A 27,844-nucleotide genomic window follows, 5' to 3' on the forward strand; every position below is an offset into this window, starting at 1 on the left:
TATAGAAGCAGAGCATCAAGTTCTTTTATATCACACAAATGTCCATTGGCTTTCCAAAGGAAATGTAACTGCAAGGACATTCAAACTATGAGAAGAAATTAAGATCTTTTGTGAACAGAACAACAAAGCAGAATTCGAAACATGGCTAGAGAATGAAGTTTGGCTGCTTAATCTGGCCTACTTGGCAAACATATTCAACGATATTAACTAACTAAATCACCAGATGCAAGGAAGAAACACAAACATAGTCAAGTTCACAGATGCCTTGAAAGCATTCCTATGCAAACTTGAATTATGGAAGAAAAAGGTAGCTCAAGGTAATTTTTCTATGTTTGAATCGGTTTCCTTGATTCTAGAGCCCAAAGATAAAGAGCATATTTCAAAGCCTGAATCACTACAAAGCAATATTATTTTTAACTTGGATTCTTTGGAGTCAGAGTTTCAGCACTATTTTCCTGAGGTGAGTGAATCAGAACTGAGCCTTGTCAGAAATCCTTTCCGCTGTTTTGCTGAAAACGTTCCTGATGAGCTGCAAGAAGAACTCATAGATTTTCAGAATGACTCATCTGCCAAAGATGTTTATGAAGATAAAACCATTAAAGAATTTTAGACTTCCATGATTTGTTAATATCCACAGACAGCCAAACACGCCCTTCGAACTCTGCTCCCATTTGTGTCTAAATACTTATGCGAGTTCGCTTTCTCCTCCATGGTTCTTTTCAAATCGAAACCACGAAACCGACTGAGCCTTGAAGACGACATGCGATGTGCTTTGTCAACCATTTCCCCAAATATTGAGAATTTGGTGAAAAACAAGAAATACAATCTATTCCACGAACAAACCGACTACTGAAAATTAAAAGTCAAAGCAATTTAGTATAGCATTGCTTTGTATGAATAAATAGAAACATGTCAAATCTACTGACTCTTATATTATTCTAATTTATAAAGTACGCCAATTTACAATGCATTGTTATAAACACCATATATTACGATGTTTATAAAGGGGTCCATGACTTTTAGATAAGGAGCTCAAGGGGTCCACGGCTCCAAGGTAGTTGGGAACCACTGCTCTAGATGCTATGTGATTTCTACATTTCCATTATTTAATATTATACACATTATAAAATAATATTTTCATCTTACTGAATTCATTAAAACAATAGCCTTGGTTCAATTACATCAATGCAGCTATTTATGCATATCGTTAAACTTCAATAAGTAGTAATAATGTGAAAATTTGGCCTCAAAATTACTGCGCACATACATTACATTATATGAATAGTTTTCATTACAGAGAAGGATTTTCCCACGACCAAACACGAGCGAAGCGATTGGTTTGGGAGATTTATGATAAATAAACACGTGCACACAACTCCCGAAAAATTATCCGTTAACGGCCGTCACCAAACCCTTATGACGAAATGTTATCAACAAATTTAACTATTTTTCTGTAAAGTTGTTTAAGTATAATAATGATACAAAACGCATAAAAACCTATTTAAATATGTTACCAAGCCTTTGAAAGGTTACCGCAAATTCCTAAAACTAACCCATCTGATCGGATTACACATAAATAGACAGATTTATTTGGCCGAAAATCGTTATTAAAACTTGCTAAGCCTCACTTTTATTAAAGTTAAGACCGGAAATTAAAACGCCAAGCGACAAAGAATAGAACGATTAAGTCGTGCGCATTTCACAAAAAAAATAACGTGCACATTTCACCAGTCTATAGCATTGTCGAATTGCCGAAGGTTTCTGTAACTAACGTAGGAGTACTGAAATCGTTTCATTTTTGCCGATTTTAAAGTAGCTGAGTACTTTGGTATTCTAACTGATGTCCAACGCAGTGTAAGTAAAGGAAATGACAATGATATTTTTTCTAACGGTTCTTATGAGATGATTACAATAATTAATCATAAGTTTGGATGACTACAGAACAATGACTACGTAGTACAGATTTTCTAAGAATCTATATAAATATCACAACTTCTTAATATTATTGGCTATGACGTTTGAAATTGTAAACAAATTTGTGCATTGGTTTTCTATTATTACTATACTAATAATATTGGTTATTCTAATAATATCAGTGCATTTTACTTCTAATATTGGCCAATATTGCATTTTTCCTATTGCAGGGGGAGATATATAAACATATAATCTTTTCCTTTCATTATTACTATTTGTTGTATATAATAACACCCACACCCAGTACATTACAGCTACCATTGCAGTTATCCTATTGCAATGCAGTGCCACTTGACTGCTAATATTGCATTTCTCAACAATCGGTACCCTTTCTTTTTGTCCAATATCACTTTGGTCGTGGGCTGTATGACAGGGGAATTTATAGTTAAAATAAGGTTGAAACTAGAGAAGAGTTATGTGAATAAAATTGAAAGGTATGTAGAAACCAGCACATAGATGAAATTCCTCTGGACGATTGTAATTACACATTTTTTTTAAACAGAACAGCAAAGCTAATGCGTGTCACATGCAAGGATCACATCTAAAAGGCGTGTTTAACAAGCTTCCTTTTAGGATGAACTTACCCAAGATTTTAGTAGATTTTTATCAGAAAGTATTGATATTATTCTATCATTTGCGATTTTATTTGATGTTTGAAGTGATCTCACTGTAAGGATATTTTAAGGTTTGAGTTTACTAAACTTGATCGCTGTTAAAATGCTCAGAAGAAAATACATACAAAATGACCTCACTAGTTGCTATCATTGCTACAGTTGATATCGACTATTGCGTTTAAGTTGCGGAGTTAAGCGTCTTTTTGGTGTCGGTCTCTTTACAACTATAGATTTCATAATCACACTTTCTCTTGTTCTGAGGGGTTAAACCACAATCAAGTTTTTTCGATTTTAATCTTGAAACATCATGACAGTCAGATCACCTCAAACATCAAAAACAATCGCAAATGATAAAAGACCGATTTTGTTTGATAAAATCTGCTGAAATTGGTGTACGTTCGTCTTCAATGCAGAAACTAGATTTGATGATGGAAAAAACAGCAGGTCCAAAAAGCAGATTGCTAGAGAGATACAAACCAGCCAACTTACCCAGAAACTTTGAGGTACCTCAGTTTCTGCCTCAACAAGTCTGTCACCTCCAGGTAGCCACTGACATTCCTCTCATGAATGTGACCATCTGAAATGTTCACAAATGATAGCAAAGCTTCAACGTTTAAAGCTTTGCAACATAGATTTGTACTAACTAAATAACAGACATGACATCAGTCTAGACTTATAGCGAATAATAACTAAACTAACGATCAAAACTATAAAAAATCTTTAGAGGATACCATTTGATGTGAACTAGTACACTTGCAAATTTTGAATCTAAGAGTGTACAAGAATGAGCACATATAAAATATTAACGGTAGTGATATGCTTGTGCTAACTCAAGTACCTGCACGTGAGTGACAAGAATGCTCTTAAGAGGAGCAGTTGCCAGATCAAGCAATGTTAAACAAAAGACTGAGAATACTTGAATCCGTATGCAGTTTAGTCTCAGCGCTGAAGCTAGCCATGTCAGCAGAGTCAGTCAATATATCATAATATCAAAACAGCGAGTTTTACTTTTGGAATATGACTAAAGAAAATATTTGACATTTCTAGGTATGCAAAAATTTAGCAATGATTTTTTATGTTTTTGTGCTTTGATAACCAGGGCAAAGTTTATCTTTCTTGTTTCTAACTGGTAAGAGCTAATTTCTCAACCATGAGTATCACTATTTATAAATATAGCGCTATGGAGAAGGGAGGTACATCGATATTAGCATTTGGACAGTTTTAATAGTGGGCCTTTCACTTTAATGACCAGGTCTTCCCAAAGGCAAGATATACAGTTACTCTTGTGGGTAGAGATACTCATAACACTCTTTTTATTAATATAGTTGTCAGGTAACAAATTTGAAAACAAACCAAAATAAGATATGGTTTTAACAGCATGAAAAATATTTGAAGCTCAACTTTCAAATTTAAAAATTTAAAAGGTCTACTCATACAATATCCGTTTCACAAGTGTTGAGACAATTTTCTACTATTCTCATCTACTTCCTGTAGTTCTCGAGTTTTAAACACAAATCTGAAGGATGTGCAAGAGCCTTATTTCCTCCACATAGACCATGATTCGAAACCTAATTCTAAAAACTAGATATATAGCAGCTACATTGAGTCAAGATGAATCTACCTAAACTATTCAAATGACTAACTCACACATAAAAACTAAAATTTTTCCTTAGTGTTCTCCGGACACGTCTAACCGCGCAGTTGCTGTTATAACTTGAAGGTTTAGGAGGTGGATGTTCTCGCTTAGAGAGCTTCACATTAGAATAGTGATAATACTATCTTTGGACGAAAGAGGGTATTAGTACTGTTTCACAGCACAATCAGTAGAATAGTCAGAGCTGCTTACTGCTTTGATCTAGACCCTAGGATTCTAGCAAAATCATAATATTGGAATAACTGAATCTGAAGTATTATGAAAGATTAGCAAAGCTGTACAGAACTGGTTGGAGACGTCTCATAGTTCCATAAAATGTTATACTGGTAACTTAGAACAAAACTACATTTATTATACCATTCATAAGTTTTTTTAGATAATGAAATATGCACTTTATGTTCGAATACCTGATGTGATATCAGGACTTGACAGAAGAGACATGAGGAATTATGCAGACAGTGGTCAACAGTTATAGAATATGCTAAGGGCTTGCACACAATTGTTTACTGCGGTGAAATTCTAAAACTAAAGCCAAGTTTATTAGTTTTCCCTCTATCATTTTATTTGTTTTCATTCTATCTAGCAGAAATGCGGATTCTGAAATACAAGTTAACTGATTCTATCAATAGAATTATTAACTTTTGTATTACCATAATTTCAAATTTAGAAACAAGAATCGTAAACGTAAACCTTTGTCACTACAACATTCTATAAATAAGGTGAACAGGGTGAGTATGTGTGTGCTGCAGAAGGAGTCAAATGACAGCGCGCTTCAAACCCTACAAGTTTTGCAGTTATTCATTTAAGATCAAACCTTTAGAAAGGCGCTGAGGAGGACGATGTCCTGGCAGAGAGCGTATGATCTGTCCAGTAGCTGGTAATACTGCCAAACAGGTGACCTCTGCTGACTTTAAATCATCTTCTCTCGCTGCCGAGTAAACTTCAACTTCCTACGTACAGTCAAATAGAAAGCTTTGGAGTCTCTTTCAAAGAAATATGTGAAAGGAAGATGATTTGTCATCATATATTACAACTACTAAATTATAACTGCGGTCAAACCTCGACTAGCAAGCGACCCAATATTAGTGATTATTTTATTAAGGCAAAATCTTTCGTTGTCATTTGAGCTAAAATTTTTGTAAACCACCATAAGCAAGAGAAAGCAAAAAGTGCTAAGGACAAAGGTGAAAAAAAGAATGACTTCGCTAGAAATAAATAGAAAAATAACGACAAGCAGGAGCGTGGTGAACGAGTAATTATTCTCATGATTCGGCATTACCCAAGTATTTTCAGTAAAAGTGAAACTGACTAAGGCATAGCTTAAATGGCAAAACCATCAAGTTACGCTTAACTTTAGGTTACTTGATAACTTGAAAGTTAAGTACTAAACGAAAACTTTTAAGCTTACGGTAAAATATAATAACCTGCTTAATTTTCTTCAAATACATTGATTTTTGTGATAATTCACAAGTTGAAACATGTTTATGTCGTCATGGACAATAATGATCTGTATGTTTAAAGTTAAAAAAAAAGTTTTTCCGAAGCCACCTTCAGCCCCGTTTATCACACTTAAGATAGCCGAATAACATCTTTACATATAACATAACTTTGACTTTGCTTTCATTAAGCATTTGATAAAATATATAGATACACTTATAATTTTAAAGCATGTTTATTGTCGTAATTTATAAAGATTACACTGATTTTTTTCCAATCTGGAATGCGTTAACTTGATTTTAGTTATTCTAAATGGGATGAATTCACTGACTTATGCTAATTGATCTACGAGCTCAGAGGGCGAATTAAACTCATATCTCGAGGTTCAACTGCCTGTAAAACTACATCACTTGTAATTGAAACATAGACTATCCATAGGAACTTAAACAAAAGCTAACAATTCGAGGATTTTTTCCCGAAAATTCTGGTAATGATGGTAGCTGGTAATAATGTGATCAATATATAAGTTTAAACAAAACCAGAAAATAAACTAAAAGATTTTGCTTGTTCAAATATTATACAAGCGAAATATAATATTGTTAAAATGATATTATTTTGTTAAAGTATAATATACAATATTATTATAATATTATATATTATAGCTCAACAAAATAATTGGAGTCTACTAACTATTTAAACACCTATCAGAAAGAAGAAAAAAGGATATGCACAGCATAAGTCTGACACATTATAAAACTAAGTAATACTAACTCCTACAGAGATATACATCCTTTTTACAAGCCTGAAGGAATTTATGTGAAACGCTAGAGCTACCTAATTGTAGAGTACTTATTACTCAAGACGGTATAAATGCCATTTTGTATGCAAGCTGATAATAAACTAATAATGTGATCCATATAGAAGTTCAAACAAAATAAAACAAGAAAAAAACTAAATAACTTTGATTACTTCAATATCATACCTGACATGAATAAAATTAATGAACTCTACGAAATATTTGAACAGCTATCAGAAAGAGAAAGAACCCAGCATGAGTCTGACAAATTATAAAAAATATGATATAGTAACTCCTTGAAAGATATACAAGCTTTTTATGAAACCTGCAGGAATTTATGTAAAATCATAGAACTAGCTACTTATAGAGTTCTTACTGCGTGAGACTGTATAGATGTCATTTAGTGAGCAGGTCGATTCCGCAGTCTTACATTTGATGGTTTCGTAGAATACATGTGTCTAGAGATGGGCCATATCCATTAAAAATAATTGATTATTAGTTTGCCAGCATTGTCAACAGACCCTATTGGTTATTCTTACAATCACAGCTGTCTAACTATTTAAGCATGCTTGAATATGTTGTCTATGCAGTTGACTATTCATTTAGTTAATGAGATGAGTAAACCGTAACAGCACCACATAAAGTCTATTGGCTGAAAAGGATTTCATATATCTAGAAAGCAGGCTATCCTAATATGATAAAAATCACTCTGAAAAACCAGTAATGCGCGTAATTGCAGAATCTTTGCAAAGCACATCGTTTAATCTTTATAAAAAACCAGGTATAGTCTCAATTGCAAGATTTTTACCTGGAACTTGCATCAGACATAGGTGACTCGTACCGTTTTTGCTAAAGAAAACAGCAACCTGAAATCTAATCAGGTCAACAGGCTGAACGATAGTTTATCTACCTGTAGATCTGGAAATCCTAATACCAAATCAGCATATTTCGTCTTCGTAGCAAGAAGTCTGTTTGGAACATTTATAACCTGTCCAGTAACTGCTTGTATGGTAGACGTATGGAGAGGCGCAATAGATGTTCCTACTACGGATGGTAAAGAGTTCTCAGCACATGTAATTTCACTCAGGCTATAGTCATTCTCGTTCTTCTCAAGCAGGTATTGCCTAAAGGGTGATGACTGTAGTAAGGCATGACTGACAGGTGATGACTGTAGTAAGGCCTGACTTACAGGTAATGACTGTAGAAAGGCATGATTGACTGGTGGTGACTGCAGTTACGCCTGACTGACAGGGGAAGACTGTAGTAAGGCATGACTGACAGGTGATGACTGTAGTAAGGCCTGACTTACAGGTAATGACTGTAGAAAGGCATGACTGACTGGTGGTGACTGCAGTTAAGCCTGACTGACAGGGGAAGACTGTAGTAAGGCATGACTGACAGGTGATGACTGTAGTAAGGCCTGACTGACAGGGGAAGACGTTAGTAAGGCCTGACCGACAGGTGATGACTGTAGTAAGGCCTGACTGACAGGTGATGACTGTAGTAAGGCCTTACTGACAGGTGATGACTGTAGCGATAATTGGCTAGGCCGACCCAGCGCTGTATAGCTTCACAGAGTCCTGCGACCAAGAGAAGCGTATATAGGAGCTCGCTCGATTCCAAACAAACAGGCCATGCCCACTATTTTTATAAGAGTTATAATGGAGAGGCCGCAACATTAACCAACAAAAATTACTCTCATTGGCAGGCACTTTAAAATGGATTGTTGTATTATACACCATTTGCAAGAGGACAAAATTTGCAACAAAAAGCTACTAACAACTTTTTTGTAAAAGTGTAAAGTGCAAAAAAAAGCGGTTTGAGAGCGAGGTATGAATATTCCATTAGAGATCAGTATGTTAATAGGGTTTGTTTGGAAACAAGCACTTTTATTTCTGGTTTTTGATGTGGGACTCTGTGAAGCTATACGGCTCTGGGCGGACCCATGCGATGCACCAATACAAGCAAATTGTGATAAAAGATAACTGGTCATTTTAGGGATATTCGTCAGGCTTCTGCATAGCTTCTCGCACCTCATTGGCTAATTCTGCTAACATTGAGCACACTTTTGTAGTTAAGAAAGTTATCAAACAATCAGTAGCCAGCAATATCGTCAAATACTCTTATTGATATGAGAAAACTAAATATACCTAATCAAAAATAGCATTAGAAGTATCATACGATTGACCTAACAATTAAAACTTCTAATTATTAAAACTTATTATTAAAATGAAATGATAATATGGAATATCGTAAACAATACGTCAGCAAGAATGATTGGTCAGTTTTGCAACTACAACACGAGCTCAGCCAAATCAGAACCATAAACCGATGACTCAGGTAGCTAATCTTTGGCGAGTAGAGCAAACCCATGTAGAGAAAAATTCCAGATTGCTCATATCAAGCATTCGTGGAAAAATTGGATTGCAGATCATAACAAAAACCTTGCATAAGCACCCACAACTTTTCAATTAACGCAACATGTGGTTTGAAGTGCATCAATTTGAGTTGATGATGTTTTTATCGGAAATGTTTTAGCCAATCATACTCATGCCTTGCTTTACTCCAAACTCTGAAAGAAAGCAACAACGACCTGGTAGGAAAATGATAAAGAATCAAATCATCATTCCCACCTTCTATCCTTGTCTTCTATCATCCAATGATTGGCTGATGGCATCCTAACAGAGTTGACACTGAGTGGCAGTTGAATATCTGAGCAGGTGCCCTCGAGTACATCAACTACAGCTAGGTTTGGACTGCAACACAGACGAACAAATGAATCAGCTAAATAAACAAGTGATGTTTATTCATGCCCTAACTACATGTAGATCTAAAACATATTAACTATGCAAATATCCACAATAGCTAGACATAAGAAGAATAGGAAACCGATGATCTATTCCTTGCATAGTTAACAGTAACCCAGTAAGTTTGATTTATACAATATTCCAATTTTATAGCAGTGTCTCAAAATGAATTTGTGAGATTTATAAATATTTTATTTAATAATCAAAAAATTGTTGCAGAAAATTAGAACTCGTCGAGCAGACAACTGCTGCTTTTCTGAAAAAAATTATCTAGTAGAATATTGCTGACCGAAAAATTTAACGAATACTAATTTAGATGCCAGGGAGTGTTTGCTCTTTCGTAAATTAGAAACAATTGATGGATGGACATTTCTCATAACCTAATGCTCCCATTAAAACACGGGGAACAGCGGAAAATCTTCAAGTCGGTGATAAACCAAGAACAAACAAATCGTTACATTTTCATAACATGACACAATTACATGTTCAGACAATTTTGATGCAAAGAATTTCATCGAAATGCAAGTCAATGTCAATTAATTACAATGTCACAAACTAAACTATCTAATTCATAGAAGACGCTCAGCTTTGGCTGTAACTGCAACCCTTTTTTAGCACAAAGGAAACAAACTGAAATATATTGAATGACCAATAGACGGATGGTGACAACTCCCAAATGCTAAGTTTTGTCCACAGAGTTGATCCTCTACATACTGTAAGAATATAACTAATTTCAGAATCTTCTTAGTATGTTGAAAGAATCATTGCTATGGGAGCGCGCTGTAATTCCTTTTAATTCAGTTCATAGCCTGAAACTTTTTGAAAATATCTTAACCTCTAGTGGACTACTCCAAGACAACTTGAAAGACATGTCTTCAAAATATTGGGCTTTGCACAAGATATCCTGGAGTTCTCACTATGTGAAACTAAAACTACCTTGAGATATGTCACCCTAAAACAAAATCAGTTCCAGAAAAATTTAAAAAAGTTTTGTGATAGGAAAAACAAATCCAGTTTTTGCAATGTTTTATTCTGCGTGGAAATTGTGAGGCGCAAAAGGTTTTATGAAATATAAAAGACTGCATAAAATACGCAACATTGTGTGAATGATCTCGGTTTGAAACGCCTCACAAAAGGTTTGGTAAAGGGTTAAAAACCTGCAGGCAAATAGACAGCAATAAAACAAATGTGTTATACAAAACTAAATGTAAAAACTAAAACAATAAAGCGATAACTAATATGAGTTGTTACTGCTAGTTCACCTTAGAGACAGACACAGCAGTATCTCAGTCTAGAGGTGATAGAAAACTGCAACTTAGCCTACCTTGACTGGGCAGAGAATAAACAAACTTGTATATTATTATTTCATTTGGTGTACCTTGTGCTGCGTTTTTAGCTAATACCTTAGCAGTCTAGTGTGCCGTGAGAGATCGTCAGGTGTAATAACTGTATACATGTACAAATATTCTGGAATGGTGCAGGTGTTAAGCGTTGGTCTACCAAGCTGCTTATCGCAGGTTTGAATCCCGTATAATGCTATTTTTTTCCAAACTTATGAGTGTGGCTTCCGACAGACCCCCGGAAATGGCTTTTACCATAGAAAAGATTTTTACCTTCCATCTCTGCTCTTTTACTTATGAAACTGTGGTACTTTGGGAGATGTTGAACAACACATTATAATTTGGAGAACAATATTTGAAGTTCCTCGTAAGTAAAAGTTGGGTAATACCTGCTGATCTCATAGACTGTTACTATCGAGTGAGACCCTTCCTGAAGAAGATCCGTGCACATGCGATAAACGGGCTTCCTTGGCCGCGTCCCAATCCTACGAGACACAGCATCAGTGACACTATCTAGAAGGCCACCAGTTTCTAGCCTACTGTACCGGCCGTTCTCAGTGTCTATAACCAGCAGTACATTTCCCTAAAAACAATATGTGCAGAAGTACATACGCATGCCAATTGGGAGATAGCTAAAATTAATTACTACACAATTGTGCGAAGCGGTGCACATGAAAACAAACATGAAAGCAACTGAGCAACAAAGATGCAAGCCTGTGGACTGCCTAGCAAGTCACCACCCTCTGTGCCTACCACAAAGTTTACATAACTATCTATAAGTAAAATGGAAAACCTTGAAATCTATAGAGAAAAGTAGATTTTATAGCTTGTCTAAAGGGCTGAATACACACTGATTTTACAATAAATTGACGTTCACAACTGTCACATATGCTATTAACTACACAGACCGATGTTTTGTGATCGCTATTTGTCGATAACACTTGACCTCGCTACATATTGTTTTATAAAGTTATGTTTTTAGCGCTAATTTCAAAGACCCTTTTTTATTTTTGTTCATCGGAGCCTTTCTAATTTCTCTAACTTTAAAAATTAAATAGCGAATGGTTTAAAAAGGCTTCAAGCCAACCCAACAGATCAGAGTTTGCTGCCATTGCCAGAACGTAGCACCAATTACATTGATATACACATCTGAGTGAATAATTGACACGAACCAACTTGTATTAAAAACCTTCACTGACTCAAAAACAAAAATTAAAAAGACTTGGAAACGCTTGTGAAAGTTTCCTTGATATAGCCGTGGCACAGGATATGACACGTGACAGACTCTAAACACTAATTAGCTTCAAGTAAACACTAACCACTTGCTCATGGAGGAGGACAGAATGAGGTAAGGATGCCCCGAGGCAGGCTATTGACAGACTTGGCTGGTATCTATTTCTATGAGTAGGAAAAGCATCGTAAAGGTCAAGGCAGGAAACGGTGTGTCCATTTGACTTCATAGAGTAAAGAACTGCAGGGTTAACTCCAACAAAGTGAAGCGTGGCCATATCCTTTTCTAATCCTGTAACAACAGTGTGTACATATGATAATATCAAGCAGTATAGTGCACTGCAAACTAAAATAAAAAATTTAATACAATATATTGCAATATACATGTGAGGCTATATAAACCCTACTTTGACATTGTGTGTATCTGTCTGTTAGTCCACAAAAACGCTTTGCATATACACAATTTTTGCCTGATTTCATCTAAACTTCCCATGCCTATGCTCCCTGCCTTCCGCCAAGCCCATAAAAATATTTGCTTGCAAAACTTCAAAACTCTGTCCTGTTCCTGAGAATCATTTTCTTAGACACCAACTGCTGACTATCTAATTGACAATGAAAGGAATCCTGGGCAACATCCGCCTTACTACCCGCCATTGATAATTTCTACAAGTAAAACTGTATCATGTCTTGGCTTATTAAGGAATGTGAAATAACGATTGTTGTGGCTCTTCCAGTTTTAGATTATTACCTATCAATTATCACCTAGTTAGGAATTAGTTAGAATTATCACCTACTGAGAACAAGCATCTTAAACACCCACCTGCTGACTATCTAATGGATGATGAAAGGAATCTAGGGCACCACCATGCTTACTGCTATTTTAAAATATTACCACTGACAGCCCAACCAGATTTTAACTGTGACTTCACCAATTTTTGCAGAGGTATTGCAAGGTATAGAAGCGTTAATGATCATTTTACGTGTACGTTGATTATCTTGCTATTCCACAGGAACCAACACATTATTAAAAATTTTACCATGCTTATTAGAGTTCAAATGATGAGCTAAAGACTTTTTGCACATCTAAATATATAGTTATTAAAATAAATATATATATTAACTAGTAAGTCAGGTGATGCCCGGGATGTCTTTTATGTTTAATCAGAGAGCCAGCAAGTGGGTGTTTAAGATGCTGGCTCTCAGAAATCAGATGAAGTTTGGAAACCAAATAATGTAAGCGAGCTGACAGAAGGCACGCAATGTATGCAAGTGAAGTGTAGATGAAATTGGGCAGAAAATGTGGAAACTCATAGCGTTTCCTCACACTAACTGAGACAAACTGACCCACAATGACGAAGTGAAAGTTGTTAGTACAGATACTAGAGAACCTTGAATACACAAAGATAGTGATGTTATATCAATAATGTGATATGTGAGCAAAACCTACTCACGAAAAAGCTTAAAACACATAGAACCATCAAAACATCTCTTCAAATAAACATTCAAATTTGAAACTTTTCAGATTTGAAAAAGCATTGAGGAAGTTACAATAAACTCAAAAACTACCGTCATAGTGATGCTTAAACATATACTAGTACACTAACCATGAGAGGAAGTGACATCGCAGATGTGAGAGCTCTCAGAAAAGAGAGGTAGTGTCCAATAGCTTTCCAATTCAGTGAAGTGTGTACTTCGTGCGGACTTCCTGACGACGGGATGAACCTTGACGAGAGCTTGCACTGGACCCTGTGAACATGATGACTTTCTGTTGATAATTCAGTGACATAATTATTAATATTCATATTAAAGAGCGAGGTAGATCTAGAAAAAGTAGCTCTATCACGCTGAATACCTCAATGTAACAAAGAAAGCAACTATACAATTGGAAGGCAACTTATTGGTGGGTAGGTTTACAGCAAGTGCTAGGTCGAAGTATACTTGGTCTTTTATAATCTTCCAATTACCACGTATAAACCTTTTAACTCCTCTGAATAAACACAACATCGAAATGTGGCTATGAGAGAAAATAAAGAACTTACACTAAGCTTTTGGATGCCATTACAGTTTGGTAATTATGTAATAGTATGTGTATACAATGTAAAACATGTAAACATTCAGCTACATAAACAAAATGAAACCATATTGCAATAAATTATGGGACAGACTAGGACAACAGCTGGAAGATAAATGTGAAAAATGTACGTAAAGTGTTTGAGAGATAACTTAATCATATATAGATTTAGTTCCTGAATGGATTTTAAAGCATCCAGGTTACTTAGCGCACAATGAAATATGCTCAGCCTTTGAAAGCGCAGCCACGAAAATTTAAAAATTTTTGTTTACCATTACAGGTTTGAATACCAAATATTTGGTTTTCAGACCTCAAGCCTATCAACAGTGCAGTTGTGAACATTTGCTTTGTGGAAAATGAGGCGCTTAATAGATGACCTGTTCTCAAGAAGTAGGATAAGTTTCATAATTTAACATTCCATCTTAAAATATTATTGTGTTTCTTTGTATGTATATAAACCTTTCCTAAACACAAACCTGAAAATTTCAATTTCAATTTCCAAATTTCAAGTAGGCTAAATATGCTTATACTGTTAAATTCTTAAAATAACTTCCAAAAACTGATGATTAAAGTTTCTTGGAACAGCACAGTTATGTGAGTGAAGGTGAAAATACTGATGAAAAGTATAGAAGTAAAACACAAAAAATAATACATTTATTTTTTCATTTAATTTTGTAATAATAAGTATATTATTCGTTTAAAATATTTTATTTATAACTTAGTTTATATACTATAAGTAATAGTGTATAAACTGAGTTAGTAAAAACATCACGTTGTTTATGTTAGAAGTTAAGTTACACCAAGTGTGTTACACTGCAAGTTGCCTTCACCACTTACACCTTCAAGATTAGGTATTGCCGAGCCACTTTCAGGGCTCCGAGGTAGAGCGGTCATAACTACTTTTTAATTGATTAATGCTTTGCTTTTTTTCCAGTTTGCTACATGACTTGATTTACTGCATTTCACTGTAAATCATGGATTGAATACATAGTGATAGTGATACTTAGTACAGGACATCTTGCCCGACATATTACTGGTCTCATGTATGGAACTCGCCTTTAGAACAACTTGCCATGCCTGAGCAGACATACAAGACAAAACATGTTTCACTTAAGAGAAAAGAAACAATGTGATATCTCTAATGGACTGGGGAACTAAAAAGTGCCAAGTGAATCAAGTGAACACAACTTGTCAAGTTCAAATAGAAAATGGCTTGTTCTTGTCTTATTTCCTTTCACCTTGTTAGTCAACAGAAGAAACCTTGTAGAATTGATCTTGCATTAGAGAAAAATGAGCAGGCAAAAACGAAAGATAATATGATCAATTCAACTCAACCGTTACATGTACTTCTAATAATAGTGGTTACACTACGGTATGTAATATTCATCATTGTAGATATAGTCATACGCGCAAAGCTAGACAAATGTTTTAATCATTACCTGCTGCCCGAAAAATATATCCAACCTAAACATAAGACCTAGGCTGAATTTTGAGAGTGTAGTTTGATACCTTTCAAATAAACCATTGTTTGGGAATGGTCTAACCCTTCAGTACCATTAGTAGCGAAAGGTGGTGAGCCTTGTTGAATTATGCACCAATTTCCCCAACCATGAGATAAAACATATCAGTGTTAATAAAAATGATTTTGTAAATAGTTCAACTGCATGAAGCTAAAATAATTTTGTTGATATTATTTATAGTTTTACCAAAATTATACAGAGTACACCTCTGATCCACTAATTACATTTCTGAAAAGTTATCTGAAAGTGGTGATCAAACTGCAACTCAATCAGCAGACAAAAAAAAGTAACGCAAAGGAACATAAGTGAGGCTCAGAACAACAGCCACTAACCTCTGAGAATAATGGTATTATCACTTTTAACAATCACTAGCTAATATTTTTGACAATTATACTAGCTGATACTTCCCCATGATCATGATCGCAATGCCCGGATATTGTCTATCTTACCGCATTGAAGCAAATAGCATCCTTGAGTCAAACATGACTGGCTTGGTTATCACAAATCCTGATAAAGTGCAGAATGGTATGTAGAAATGAATGACCTGGGAGAGCCTGGGACACATAGCGAAAAAGGTAAGATAAATTCTGCAAAACGAGCGACATATGTTACATATGACGCTCAGACTGATACTCATGGAAGCGTGTCGATAGATTCAGATCTTACGGTGTATTAGTTGTGGCGCGTTTAAAAGCCTATCACAGTACTTGATCTAGTAAAAGGCCCATGTTTTTGATAGGCTGGGTAGTTACGTAAAATCCCGTTTGATAACAAAACGACAAGAACCATAGGTTACTATTATCTTGCGTTTTCACGTTTGCAGTTTTATTTCATATACTAATAAAAAAATGGAGCGATTCAAAAATCATCTATCAAAGCTAGGCACAGTCACACTGAGACCAGAACAGTCTCAAGCTTTACAACATATTATCACAGGTTTTGACCAACTTGTAGTTCTTCCTACTGGCTTTGGAAAGAGTATTTGCTTTCAGATGGCACCGTTTTACAGTGGTTCATAATAACTGTTGCGAGTAATCATAATACTCGCGAGTAAAAAAAAAACTGAGATTGAGATTACTTTTTACTAGATAAACTTTTCTTTACTAGCAGCGTGCGATTCATTTTTGTTGATCTGTTGCTATTTGTTTGCTATGTTTGTATTGTTATTGTGAAATTTTTTTATTTAATTGATTTAATTTTTTATTATAATTAATTCAAAACATAATTAAGTAAACATATAAAATAATATAACTCCGGTGAATGATTTATGATGCAACCAAAATTTCATACTTACCAACCAGCGTTTGTTTGCTGCCAATTCAGATTAAAAATAATACATAATACTCGCGTAGATCATAAATCAGACCGTCACATGATACTCCTCCGGAAATAATGATTGTGATATTAGCGACTGCAGAAGTCGACTTTTAGATTTGTCTTCCCTGGGTGTTGCTATGTGTCCCAGGCTCTCTTTCTCTCCCCACCCAAGAGAGCCATGCCCAGGCTAACACTCCTACACCAAATGTCTCATCTTTTTAACATAAAATGTTGCTAAAGGCTATGAAACTTGGCAATGATGGATAATAATATTGGTTGACAGGGAAGGTTTGGTTCACAGATGAAATTTTGTATGCATGGGATGACAAAGGCAATATGTTTTTTCGTTAACTGATTTGGACTATGCATCTTGCATAAATTGATATTTTTGGTGAAGTAGTCATTGTCTTTCTGAGCAAGAAAAATCACTCATGCTTTATAAACCCATTAGTTGCTAACAAGTTTTCATCAGCCAGCGTTCACTGAGAACGGGATGAACAAACGGATGGGACAGAACCATGAGAAGTATTTAGACAAGCCAATGACTGACCTTGACTTTAAGCCTCCTATTCTCAACAGACACAAGAGAGTTGTTAGTTTTCGATACTTTATTCCTATTCCAGGGACTACATTTTGAAAATGGAGGCAGAGCGTATCTAAAACCAGAACATTAACAGTAGTTTATTGGAACGCAAAATATGACCACCATATAAGCAAAAATATTGGATGCAACTTCTAGCATCAAATAGATAAATTTAATACTTCAGTAGTGTTATAAAACAATCAATCAATGAAAGGAAGATAAAAAACAAAATTAATGAACAAGAAGCCAATAACATACTGAAAGAATGTATACACTTAAAATCGGCTCTCATTTATGTTACGAATAAAAAACACTGTTTAGCGCAACAAAATGATCGGTCAAACCAACCTTGCATGAATAAACAAAAGCAAGTTCGTCAATAACGCTTGACTAGACGCCGATTTTTAAAAATGTTCAAAAAGTAACAAGACTTAAATAGAGATCACTGCATATTTCTGTAGATGTCCTGCACGAATGATCAAATGAAATTCGGTAAAACATAAAAAGGAATGCGGTGGAGCAGTCGATATTGTCCTTTGGGAATGTTAAAAGAATGCAGTGAATAGGTCCTTCCTATCTATAATAGGCTGAATGGTCTCCGTATAGATGCGATGGAAATATAGTCTGTTAACAAAGCTCTTTCTCGGAAATAAGTTGTATAGTAAAATCGGGTGAAGTTTCCAAATTGACTTACTCCTTGGCAAGAGAGACATTGCTGACGCTGGCTCCAAGAGGGATACCATGCTTGTGCATTGTTGAAATAATAGTCTCCTTCATCTCAGTATTGTACTGATCAAAATCAAACACATTGGAGACGACTGTCGCCAAACCATCATCAGGAAAGACCTAAAATCAAAACAAGCAAGATAATTACAAGAGAAACATAAAAATAAATTGAAAGCGAAATATGGGTTTGGAGAAGTCTGATGGTTTTTGTGAAACGGTGATAATATGTTTGATATAACACTACCACACTGTTTATTGTTACCTGATACAGCAGACAAACCAGATGTGAAATAGTGGGGTGGGTAAGAAATGTTATCCAGTATGATCTAGTGGTTAGGATTGCTAGTTTTCACCTAGGTGACCAGAATTCAATTCCCGGTGTACGAAGATCTTTTTTGAGAAATTATACAATGGTCAGCCTTTGCTTAAGACATTCATAAAGATTATATGAAGGTCTATTAACTGCATATCGAAACAAGATTTTGATAGTCATTGAAAGTACCAAAAAGAACAAAAAAGAAGCGAAAGTAAACAAAAGCTAAAACATCTCCAAAATCTTTTACGAAAGGTTTTTATGAATTTCATATACAAAGTAAGCGAATAACCAGCAACTGGCTAATAAGTCATGCAGGGAGCATCTGATTAGAACGTAAAACATGTTTTTATAGTGAGCAGTAGCATGGAGCAAAATTTTGGACAGTGGTAAACAAGCATGTTATCCCTAAGTATCTAGTACTTGGGAATGCAATCCCGGTGTAGAAATTTATCATGATTAAAATGTCTTTCGCCATACGATACCAACAAAAATTTCTCTTAAAATTCAAATTTGGCAGTCAGTGTGGTGATTATGCCGGAATAACAATTATGCCGAAATGCTATTTGCCGAAATCCGTCGAACAACAAATGAAAAAGACATGATGGTCGATTTCGCTCAGTTCTCAGTTCGGCGTTAATCGTTATTAGTTATTGTGAAAACAAAACCTGAAACCGATAGGTGAAGAAATTTTAGTCAACGACAATGCGGATGCTTAGTGGTAAAATACGCACTAAAAACTAGCTTAGGGTATGTGTTTAGTAAGCTAAATTCATTTAAACTGAATTAAAAGTTTCTGTGAAATCTCTGTCTTGAAGGTAAGAACTTCCTTCGGTAAGTACTGCACATAGTAAATTTTACTATGGATCATAAACCCTCAATACGCTAAAGTTACTGTATGTAGCTATACTTTCTAAGGTAAACATATAATTTTGTTACTAATATTTAATATGTACAGTACGTATATACAATTTTGATGATTTACCAGGGGGTGTTTAGATTAGATATTTATTGTCGGTTTTTATACCACTCTATGCAAAACGTTCTCTCTAAAATGCCAACAATGGAACGAATTCTGAACGTATGGCGAACGTGTACTGTACCCCAAAAAGAAACTTTCAGCATAGTTAAAATAAGCATTTAATCTCCTATAGTCTGGTGGTTAGGTTTCCTGGTTTTCTCCAAGGCATTCCAAGTGCAATTCCCAGTGAGAGAACATAGTTTGAGCCTTGATTTAATGGACAGCCTTTCTAAATACATCATAAAAAATGTTACAAAAAATTGCAAAAATGAAATTTGGAATAGGAAATGCGGGAAAAAAGTTATTATGGCTCCGAGTTTTTCACAAAAGTGGTCTGGCTCATTTAAAAAAAAAGCGCAAATTTCGTCAAAATAAGCTTCGGATATGAATTGCTATCAGAAAACATTAAGTATGTGGTACCGATTACTTGATGATGGGGCGTAGAGCAAGTAATCCTGAATGATTTTGTGGCAGAGATAGAATTTTGCAATAAAGTTCCTTTGTTCAATTTTAATGTGAAAACTAGTTCATTTAAGTTCAATAAATCAGACAAACTAGCAGTTTTTCAAACGCATGTCAGCATGAGAATATTTTTTTGACTTGGTTAACTTGAGCAAGCAATCCGAATGGTCTAGCGGCGAGGGTTCCTGGTTTTCCCACAGGCATTTCGAGTTTGATTCTTGGGGTGGTGGAACATATTTTGGAGATTCGATACAATGGTAAACCTTTTTTAAAGACACCCATAGAAATGTTACAAAGGTTGCGAAAAGAGGTTTGGTGTAGGAAATCGTAGGATGAATTTGTAAAAGGTTCGTGACTGATGAGATGAACCTAATGTGAAAGACTGGATATGAGTGTCACTAATTGGGAATTCCAGAGCCCAGAAAACAGATTGGAAAAGATTAAATCTCAACTTGAGGGCATCTTTTCGATATTTGTATACAGTGTCAGAGTGAACATAACGGTGCTAGCGTTGTTTGATGCTTTCAATTCCGGAATTGAATATATGGATGAATCTTACTAGGAATACTAATTGTAACTATAATTCACTTTTGGGTAACATTGAAGATTCGCCACAATTAGCAATGTGGAATAATTTGCAAATTTACTTAGTTTTCTGGAAAAGCTGTACAGTTCAACACTAAAATGTCGCATTTTCCTTAAAGTGAACTTTAGATATGAATTGCCATGTGAAGACATCCAGTATTTGGTGTGAGGTTTGCAGTTTTTCGAAAATCAATTGGCTTAAAATGAAAATTTAAACAGTCAAAATGAGTAAGTAATCCCATATGGTTTACACCCTTCTATATAAACTTCTAATCTATAGGAAGAAACGGTCAAGCTAGCGTAACTATTGTAATCGTATTTCAAACGCATTTACGTTTCACATGGTTTACAGTAAAGTTAACGTGAATCAGCTTAAATCGACTTTTAAACACGGGTAACTTGAGAAAGTAGTCCCATATGATCTAGTGGTTAGGATTCCTGATTCTCACCCAGGCGGCCCGGGTTCATTTCCCGGTGTGGGAACATCTTTTTGAGCATCGATGCAGTGGTCAGCCTTTTTAAAGACATTCATGGATACGCTCAAAAGTTTGCAAAGATGAAGTTTGAGATATGAAATCATGGGAAGATTTAGTTATGATAATTCCTAATTTTTCACAAAAGTTTAATTACAAAAAAAAGTACCTTTTTCTTTGAAGTAAACTTTAGATATGAATGGCCATGTGAAGACATCCAGCATTTCGTGTGAAATTAGCAGTTTTTCGAAAATCAATTGGCTTAAAATGAAACTTTCAATATAGTCAAAATGAGTAAGTAATGCCATATGGTTTACACCCCTTTATACAAACTTTTAATATATAGGAAATATCGGTCAAACTAGCGGAACTATTGTAATCTTATTTCAAACGCATTTACGTTTCACATGGTTTACAGTTAAAGTTAACGTGAATCAGCAGCTTAAATGGAATTTTAAACACGGGTAACTTGAGAAAGTAGTCCCGTATGATCTAGTGGTTAGGATTCCTGGTTCTCACCCAGGCGGCCCGGGTTCATTTCCCGATGTGGGAACATCTTTTTGAGCATCGATGCAGTGGTCAGACGTTTCTAAACACATTCATGGATATGCTCAAAAGTTTGCAAAAAAGAACTTTGATATATGAAATCATGGGAGGATAAAGTTATGATAATTCCCAGTCCTTCACAAATGTTTAATTACAAAAAAGGAACCTTTTTCTTTGAAGTGAACTCTAGATATTGCCATGTGAAGACATCTAGTATTTGGTCTCAGATAGAAGTTTTTCGAAAATCTATTGAATTAAAATGAAATTTTCAATATAGTCAAAATGAGGAAGTAATCCCATATGGTTTACACCTCTTTATACAAACTTCTAATCGGTAGGAAATAACGGTCAAACTAGCGGAACTATTGTAATCTTAATTCAAACGCAATTACGTTTTATATGGTTTACAGTTGATATAACGTGAATCAGTTTAATTGGAACTTTAAACCCAATAAACTTGAGAAAGTAGTCCCATATGGTCTAGTGGTTAGGATTCCTGGTTTTCACCCAGGCGGCCCGGGTTCAATTCCCGGTGTGGGAACATCTTTTGCGCATCGATGCAGTGCTCAGCCTTTTCTAAAGATATTCATGGAAACACCCTAAAGTTGGCAAAAATGAAGTTTGAGATAGAAAATCATGGGAGTATTTAGTTATGATAATCCCTAGTTTTTTTCAAAAAAGAACCCTGTTTAATTACAAAAAAGGTACCTTTTCTTTGAATTGAACTTTAGATATGAATTGCCATGTGAAGACATCCAGTATTTGGTCTCAGATAGAAGTTTTTCGAAAATCGATTGGATTAAAATGAAACTTTCAATATAGTCAAAATGAGGAAGTAATCCTATATGGCTTACACCCCTTTATACAAACTTTTAATATATAGGAAAGATCGGTCAAACTAGCGTAACTAGTGTAATTGTACTTCGAACGCATTTACGTTTATATGGTTTACAGTTAATCTAACGTGAATCAGCTCATTTGGAATTTTAAACCCAAAAAACTTGAGAAAGTAGTCCCATATGATCTAGTGGTTAGGATTCTTGGTTTTCACCCAGGCGGCCCAGGTTCAATTCCCGGTGTGGGAATATCTTTTTGAGCATCAATGTAGTGGTCAGCCTTTCTAAAGGCATTCATGCATATGCTCAAAAGTCTGAGTTATGAAATCGTGGGGAGATTTAGTTATGATAATTCCCAGTTCTCCACAAAAGTAGCCCGGTTCAATTCCAAAAATGGTACCTTTTTATTTGAAGTGAACTTTAGATATGAATTGCAATGTGAAGACATCCAGTATTTGGTCTCAGATTAGAAGTTTTTCGAAAATCGATTGGCGTAAAATGAAATTTTCAATATAGTCAAAATGAGTAAGTAATCCTATATGGTTTACACCCCTTTATACAAACTTTTAATATATAGGAAATATCGGTCAAACTAGCGGAACTATTGTAATCGTATTTCAAATGCATCTACGTTTCACATTTTTACAGTTCATTTAACGTGAATCAGCTTAAATCGAATTTTAAACACGGGTAACTTGAGAAAGTAGTCCCATATGGTCTAGTGGTTAGGATTCCTGGTTTTCACCCAGGCGGCCCGGGTTCAATTCCCGGTGTGGGAACATCCTTTTGAGCATCGATGCAGTGGTCGGCCTTTTCTAAAGACATTCATGGATATGCTCGAAAGTTTGCAAAGATGAAGTGTGAGATATGAAATCATTTATGAGGATTTAGTTATGATAATTCCCAGTTCTTCACAAAAGTTTAATTACAAAAAAAGGTACCTTTTTCTTTGAAGTGAACTTTAGATATGAATTGCCATGTGAAGACATCTAGTATCTGGTGTGAAATTAGCAGTTTTTCGAAAATCAATTGGCTTAAAATAAAACTTTCAACATAGTCAAAATGAGTAGGTAATCCCATATAGTTTACATCCCTTTATACAAACTTTTAATATATAGGAAATATCGGTCAAACTAGCGTAACTATTTTAATCGTATTTCAAACGCATTTACGTTTTATATGGTTTACAGTTAAAGTTAACGTGAATCAGCTTAAATCGAATTTTAAACACGGGTAACCTTGAGAAAGTAGTCCCATATGGTCTAGTGGTTAGGATTCCTGGTTCTCACCCAGGCGGCCCGGGTTCAATTCCCGGTGTGGGAACATCTTTTTGAGCATCGATGCAGTGGTCAGACGTTTCTAAACACATTCATGGATATGCTCAAAAGTTTGCGAAAAAGAACTTTGATATATGAAATCATGGGAGGATATAGTTATGATAATTCCCAGTCCTTCACAAATGTTTAATTACAAAAAAGGAACCTTTTTCTTTGAAGTGAACTCTAGATATTGCCATGTGAAGACATCTAGTATTTGGTCTCAGATAGAAGTTTTTCGAAAATCTATTGAATTAAAATGAAATTTTCAATATAGTCAAAATGAGGAAGTAATCCCATATGGTTTACACCTCTTTATACAAACTTCTAATCGGTAGGAAATAACGGTCAAACTAGCGGAACTATTGTAATCTTAATTCAAACGCAATTACGTTTTATATGGTTTACAGTTGATATAACGTGAATCAGTTTAATTGGAACTTTAAACCCAATAAACTTGAGAAAGTAGTCCCATATGGTCTAGTGGTTAGGATTCCTGGTTTTCACCCAGGCGGCCCGGGTTCAATTCCCGGTGTGGGAACATCTTTTGCGCATCGATGCAGTGCTCAGCCTTTTCTAAAGATATTCATGGAAACACCCTAAAGTTGGCAAAAATGAAGTTTGAGATAGAAAATCATGGGAGTATTTAGTTATGATAATCCCTAGTTTTTTTCAAAAAAGAACCCTGTTTAATTACAAAAAAGGTACCTTTTTCTTTGAATTGAACTTTAGATATGAATTGCCATGTGAAGACATCCAGTATTTGGTCTCAGATAGAAGTTTTTCGAAAATCGATTGGATTAAAATGAAACTTTCAATATAGTCAAAATGAGTAAGTAATCCCATATGGCTTACACCCCTTTATACAAAGTTTTAATATATAGGAAATATCGGTGAAACTAGCGTAACTATTGTAATCGTAATTCAAACGCATTTACGTTTCACATGGTTTACAATTAATTTAACGTGAATCAGCTTAAATCGAATTTTAAACACGGGTAACTTGAGAAAGTAGTCCCATATGGTCTAGTGTTTAGGATTCCTGGTTTTCACCCAGGCGGCCCGGGTTCAATTCCCGGTGTGGGAATATCTTTTTGAGCATCGATGCAGTGGTCAGCCTTTTCTAAAGGCATTCATGGATATGCTCAAAAGTTTGCGAAAATGAAGTCTGAGATATGAAATCATGGGAAGATTTAGTTATGATAATTCCTGGTTCTTCACAAAAGTAGCCCGGTTCAATTCCAAATATGGCACCTTTTTATTTGAAGTGAACTTTAGATATGAATTGCAATGTGAAGACATCCAGTATTTAGTCTCAGATAGTTTTTCGAAAATCGATTGGATTAAGATGAAACTTTCAATATAGTCAAAATGAGGAAGTAATCCTATATGGCTTACACCCCTTTATACAAACTTTTAATATATAGGAAAGATCGGTCAAACTAGCGTAACTAGTGTAATTGTACTTCGAACGCATTTACGTTTATATGGTTTACAGTTAATCTAACGTGAATCAGCTCATTTGGAATTTTAAACCCAAAAAACTTGAGAAAGTAGTCCCATATGATCTAGTGGTTAGGATTCTTGGTTTTCACCCAGGCGGCCCAGGTTCAATTCCCGGTGTGGGAATATCTTTTTGAGCATCAATGTAGTGGTCAGCCTTTCTAAAGGCATTCATGCATATGCTCAAAAGTCTGAGTTATGAAATCGTGGGGAGATTTAGTTATGATAATTCCCAGTTCTCCACAAAAGTAGCCCGGTTCAATTCCAAAAATGGTACCTTTTTATTTGAAGTGAACTTTAGATATGAATTGCAATGTGAAGACATCCAGTATTTGGTCTCAGATTAGAAGTTTTTCGAAAATCGATTGGCGTAAAATGAAATTTTCAATATAGTCAAAATGAGTAAGTAATCCCATATGGTTTACACCCCTTTATACAAACTTTTTATATATAAGAAATATCGGTCAAACTAGCGGAACTAGTGTAATCTTATTTCAAACGCATTTACGTTTTATATGGTTTACAGTTGATATAACGTGAATCAGCTTATTTGGAATTTCAAACCCAAAAAACTTGAGAAAGTAGTCCCATATGGTCTAGTGGTTAGGATTCCTGGTTTTCACCCAGGCGGCCCGGGTTCAATTAATGGTGTGGGAATATCTTTTTGAGCATCGATGCAGTGGTCAGCCTTTTCTAAAGGGATTCATGGATATGCTCAAAGGTTTGCGAAAATGAAGTCTGAGATATGAAATCATGGGAAGATTTAGTTATGATAAATCCCGGTTCTTCACAAAAGTAGCCCGGTTCAATTCCAAATATGGCACCTTTTTATTTGAAGTGAACTTTAGATATGAATTGCAATGTGAAGACATCCAGTATTTAGTCTCAGATAGAAGTTTTTCGAAAATCAATTGGATTAAAATGAAATTTTCAATATAGTCAAAATGAGTAAGTAATCCTATATGGTTTACACCCCTTTATACAAACTTTTAATATATAGGAAATATCGGTCAAACTAGCGGAACTATTGTAATCGTATTTCAAATGCATCTACGTTTCACATTTTTACAGTTCATTTAACGTGAATCAGCTTAAATCGAATTTTAAACACGGGTAACTTGAGAAAGTAGTCCCATATGGTCTAGTGGTTAGGATTCCTGGTTTTCACCCAGGCGGCACGGGTTCAATTCCCGGTGTGGGAACATCTTTTTGAGCATCGATGCAGTGGTCAGCCTTTTCTAAAGACATTCATGGATATGCTCGAAAGTTTGCAAAGATGAAGTGTGAGATATGAAATCATTTAGGAGGATTTAGTTATGATAATTCCCAGTTCTTCACAAAAGTTTAATTACAAAAAAAGGTACCTTTTTCGTTGAAGTGAACTTTAGATATGAATTGCCATGTGAAGACATCTAGTATCTGGTGTGAAATTAGCAGTTTTTCGAAAATCAATTGGCTTAAAATAAAACTTTCAACTTAGTCAGAATGAGTAAGTAATCCCATATAGTTTACATCCCTTTATACAAACTTTTAATATATAGGAAATATCGGTCAAACTAGCGTAACTATTTTAATCGTATTTCAAACGCATTTACGTTTTATATGGTTTACAGTTAAAGTTAACGTGAATCAGCTTAAATCGAATTTTAAACACGGGTAACTTGAGAAAGTAGTCCCATATGGTCTAGTGGTTAGGATTCCTGGTTCTCACCCAGGCGGCCCGGGTTCAATTCCCGGTGTGGGAACATCTTTTTGAGCATCGATGCAGTGGTCAGCCTTTTCTAAAGACATTCATGGATATGCTCGAAAGTTTGCAAAGATGAAGTGTGAGATATGAAATCATTTAGGAGGATTTAGTTATGATAATTCCCAGTTCTTCACAAAAGTTTAATTACAAAAAAAGGTACCTTTTTCTTTGAAGTGAACTTTAGATATGAATTGCCATGTGAAGACATCTAGTATCTGGTGTGAAATTAGCAGTTTTTCGAAAATCAATTGGCTTAAAATAAAACTTTCAACATAGTCAAAATGAGTAGGTAATCCCATATAGTTTACATCCCTTCATACAAACTTTTAATATATAGGAAATATCGGTCAAACTAGCGTAACTATTTTAATCGTATTTCAAACGCATTTACGTTTTATATGGTTTACAGTTAAAGTTAACGTGAACCAGCTTAAATCGAATTTTAAACACGGGTAACCTTGAGAAAGTAGTCCCATATGGTCTAGTGGTTAGGATTCCTGGTTCTCACCCAGGCGGCCCGGGTTCAATTCCCGGTGTGGGAACATCTTTTTGAGCATCGATGCAGTGGTCAGACGTTTCTAAACACATTCATGGATATGCTCAAAAGTTTGCGAAAAAGAACTTTGATATATGAAATCATGGGAGGATATAGTTATGATAATTCCCAGTCCTTCACAAATGTTTAATTACAAAAAAGGAACCTTTTTCTTCGAAGTGAACTCTAGATATTGCCATGTAAAGACATCTAGTATTTGGTCTCAGATAGAAGTTTTTCGAAAATCTATTGAATTAAAATGAAATTTTCAATATAGTCAAAATGAGTAAGTAATCCTATATGGTTTACACCCCTTTATACAAACTTCTAATCGATAGGAAATAACGGTCAAACTAGCGGAACTATTGTAATCTTAATTCAAACGCAATTACGTTTTATATCGTTTACAGTTGATATAACGTGAATCAATTTAATTGG

The 27,844-nt window shown here is 35.1% G+C and overlaps 1 protein-coding gene and 12 non-coding genes across 13 annotated transcripts in view; 12 read left to right on the forward strand and 1 right to left on the reverse strand.

Moving 5' to 3' along the window:
• LOC137401070 (von Willebrand factor A domain-containing protein 8-like) overlaps positions 1 to 27,844 on the reverse strand; it is a 127,934-nt gene that overhangs the window by 29,106 nt on the left and 70,984 nt on the right. Inside the window, exons 19-27 of the mRNA XM_068087420.1 lie at positions 18,038 to 18,189; positions 17,311 to 17,416; positions 13,457 to 13,598; positions 11,942 to 12,144; positions 11,012 to 11,205; positions 9,109 to 9,231; positions 7,386 to 7,599; positions 5,057 to 5,192; positions 3,078 to 3,165 (exon numbers count right to left, since the gene is read on the reverse strand). Coding sequence (XP_067943521.1) covers positions 3,078 to 3,165; positions 5,057 to 5,192; positions 7,386 to 7,599; positions 9,109 to 9,231; positions 11,012 to 11,205; positions 11,942 to 12,144; positions 13,457 to 13,598; positions 17,311 to 17,416; positions 18,038 to 18,189 — 1,358 coding nt within the window. The remainder of the gene's footprint in view (positions 1 to 3,077; positions 3,166 to 5,056; positions 5,193 to 7,385; positions 7,600 to 9,108; positions 9,232 to 11,011; positions 11,206 to 11,941; positions 12,145 to 13,456; positions 13,599 to 17,310; positions 17,417 to 18,037; positions 18,190 to 27,844) is intronic.
• Positions 20,862 to 20,933, forward strand: Trnae-cuc (transfer RNA glutamic acid (anticodon CUC)). Its single transcript has one exon. It is a non-coding gene; the product is annotated as a tRNA-Glu (tRNA).
• Positions 21,405 to 21,476, forward strand: Trnae-cuc (transfer RNA glutamic acid (anticodon CUC)). Its single transcript has one exon. It is a non-coding gene; the product is annotated as a tRNA-Glu (tRNA).
• Positions 21,939 to 22,010, forward strand: Trnae-uuc (transfer RNA glutamic acid (anticodon UUC)). The gene has a single exon. It is a non-coding gene; the product is annotated as a tRNA-Glu (tRNA).
• Trnae-uuc (transfer RNA glutamic acid (anticodon UUC)) lies at positions 22,483 to 22,554 on the forward strand. Its single transcript has one exon. It is a non-coding gene; the product is annotated as a tRNA-Glu (tRNA).
• Positions 23,013 to 23,084, forward strand: Trnae-uuc (transfer RNA glutamic acid (anticodon UUC)). The gene has a single exon. It is a non-coding gene; the product is annotated as a tRNA-Glu (tRNA).
• Positions 23,557 to 23,628, forward strand: Trnae-cuc (transfer RNA glutamic acid (anticodon CUC)). The gene has a single exon. It is a non-coding gene; the product is annotated as a tRNA-Glu (tRNA).
• Positions 24,091 to 24,162, forward strand: Trnae-uuc (transfer RNA glutamic acid (anticodon UUC)). Its single transcript has one exon. It is a non-coding gene; the product is annotated as a tRNA-Glu (tRNA).
• On the forward strand, positions 24,637 to 24,708 carry Trnae-uuc (transfer RNA glutamic acid (anticodon UUC)). Its single transcript has one exon. It is a non-coding gene; the product is annotated as a tRNA-Glu (tRNA).
• Trnae-uuc (transfer RNA glutamic acid (anticodon UUC)) lies at positions 25,179 to 25,250 on the forward strand. The gene has a single exon. It is a non-coding gene; the product is annotated as a tRNA-Glu (tRNA).
• Trnae-uuc (transfer RNA glutamic acid (anticodon UUC)) lies at positions 26,255 to 26,326 on the forward strand. Its single transcript has one exon. It is a non-coding gene; the product is annotated as a tRNA-Glu (tRNA).
• On the forward strand, positions 26,798 to 26,869 carry Trnae-cuc (transfer RNA glutamic acid (anticodon CUC)). Its single transcript has one exon. It is a non-coding gene; the product is annotated as a tRNA-Glu (tRNA).
• Trnae-cuc (transfer RNA glutamic acid (anticodon CUC)) lies at positions 27,342 to 27,413 on the forward strand. Its single transcript has one exon. It is a non-coding gene; the product is annotated as a tRNA-Glu (tRNA).

Source organism: Watersipora subatra, chromosome 7, assembly GCF_963576615.1.
Source record: "Watersipora subatra chromosome 7, tzWatSuba1.1, whole genome shotgun sequence".
NCBI lineage: Eukaryota > Metazoa > Bryozoa > Gymnolaemata > Cheilostomatida > Watersiporidae > Watersipora > Watersipora subatra.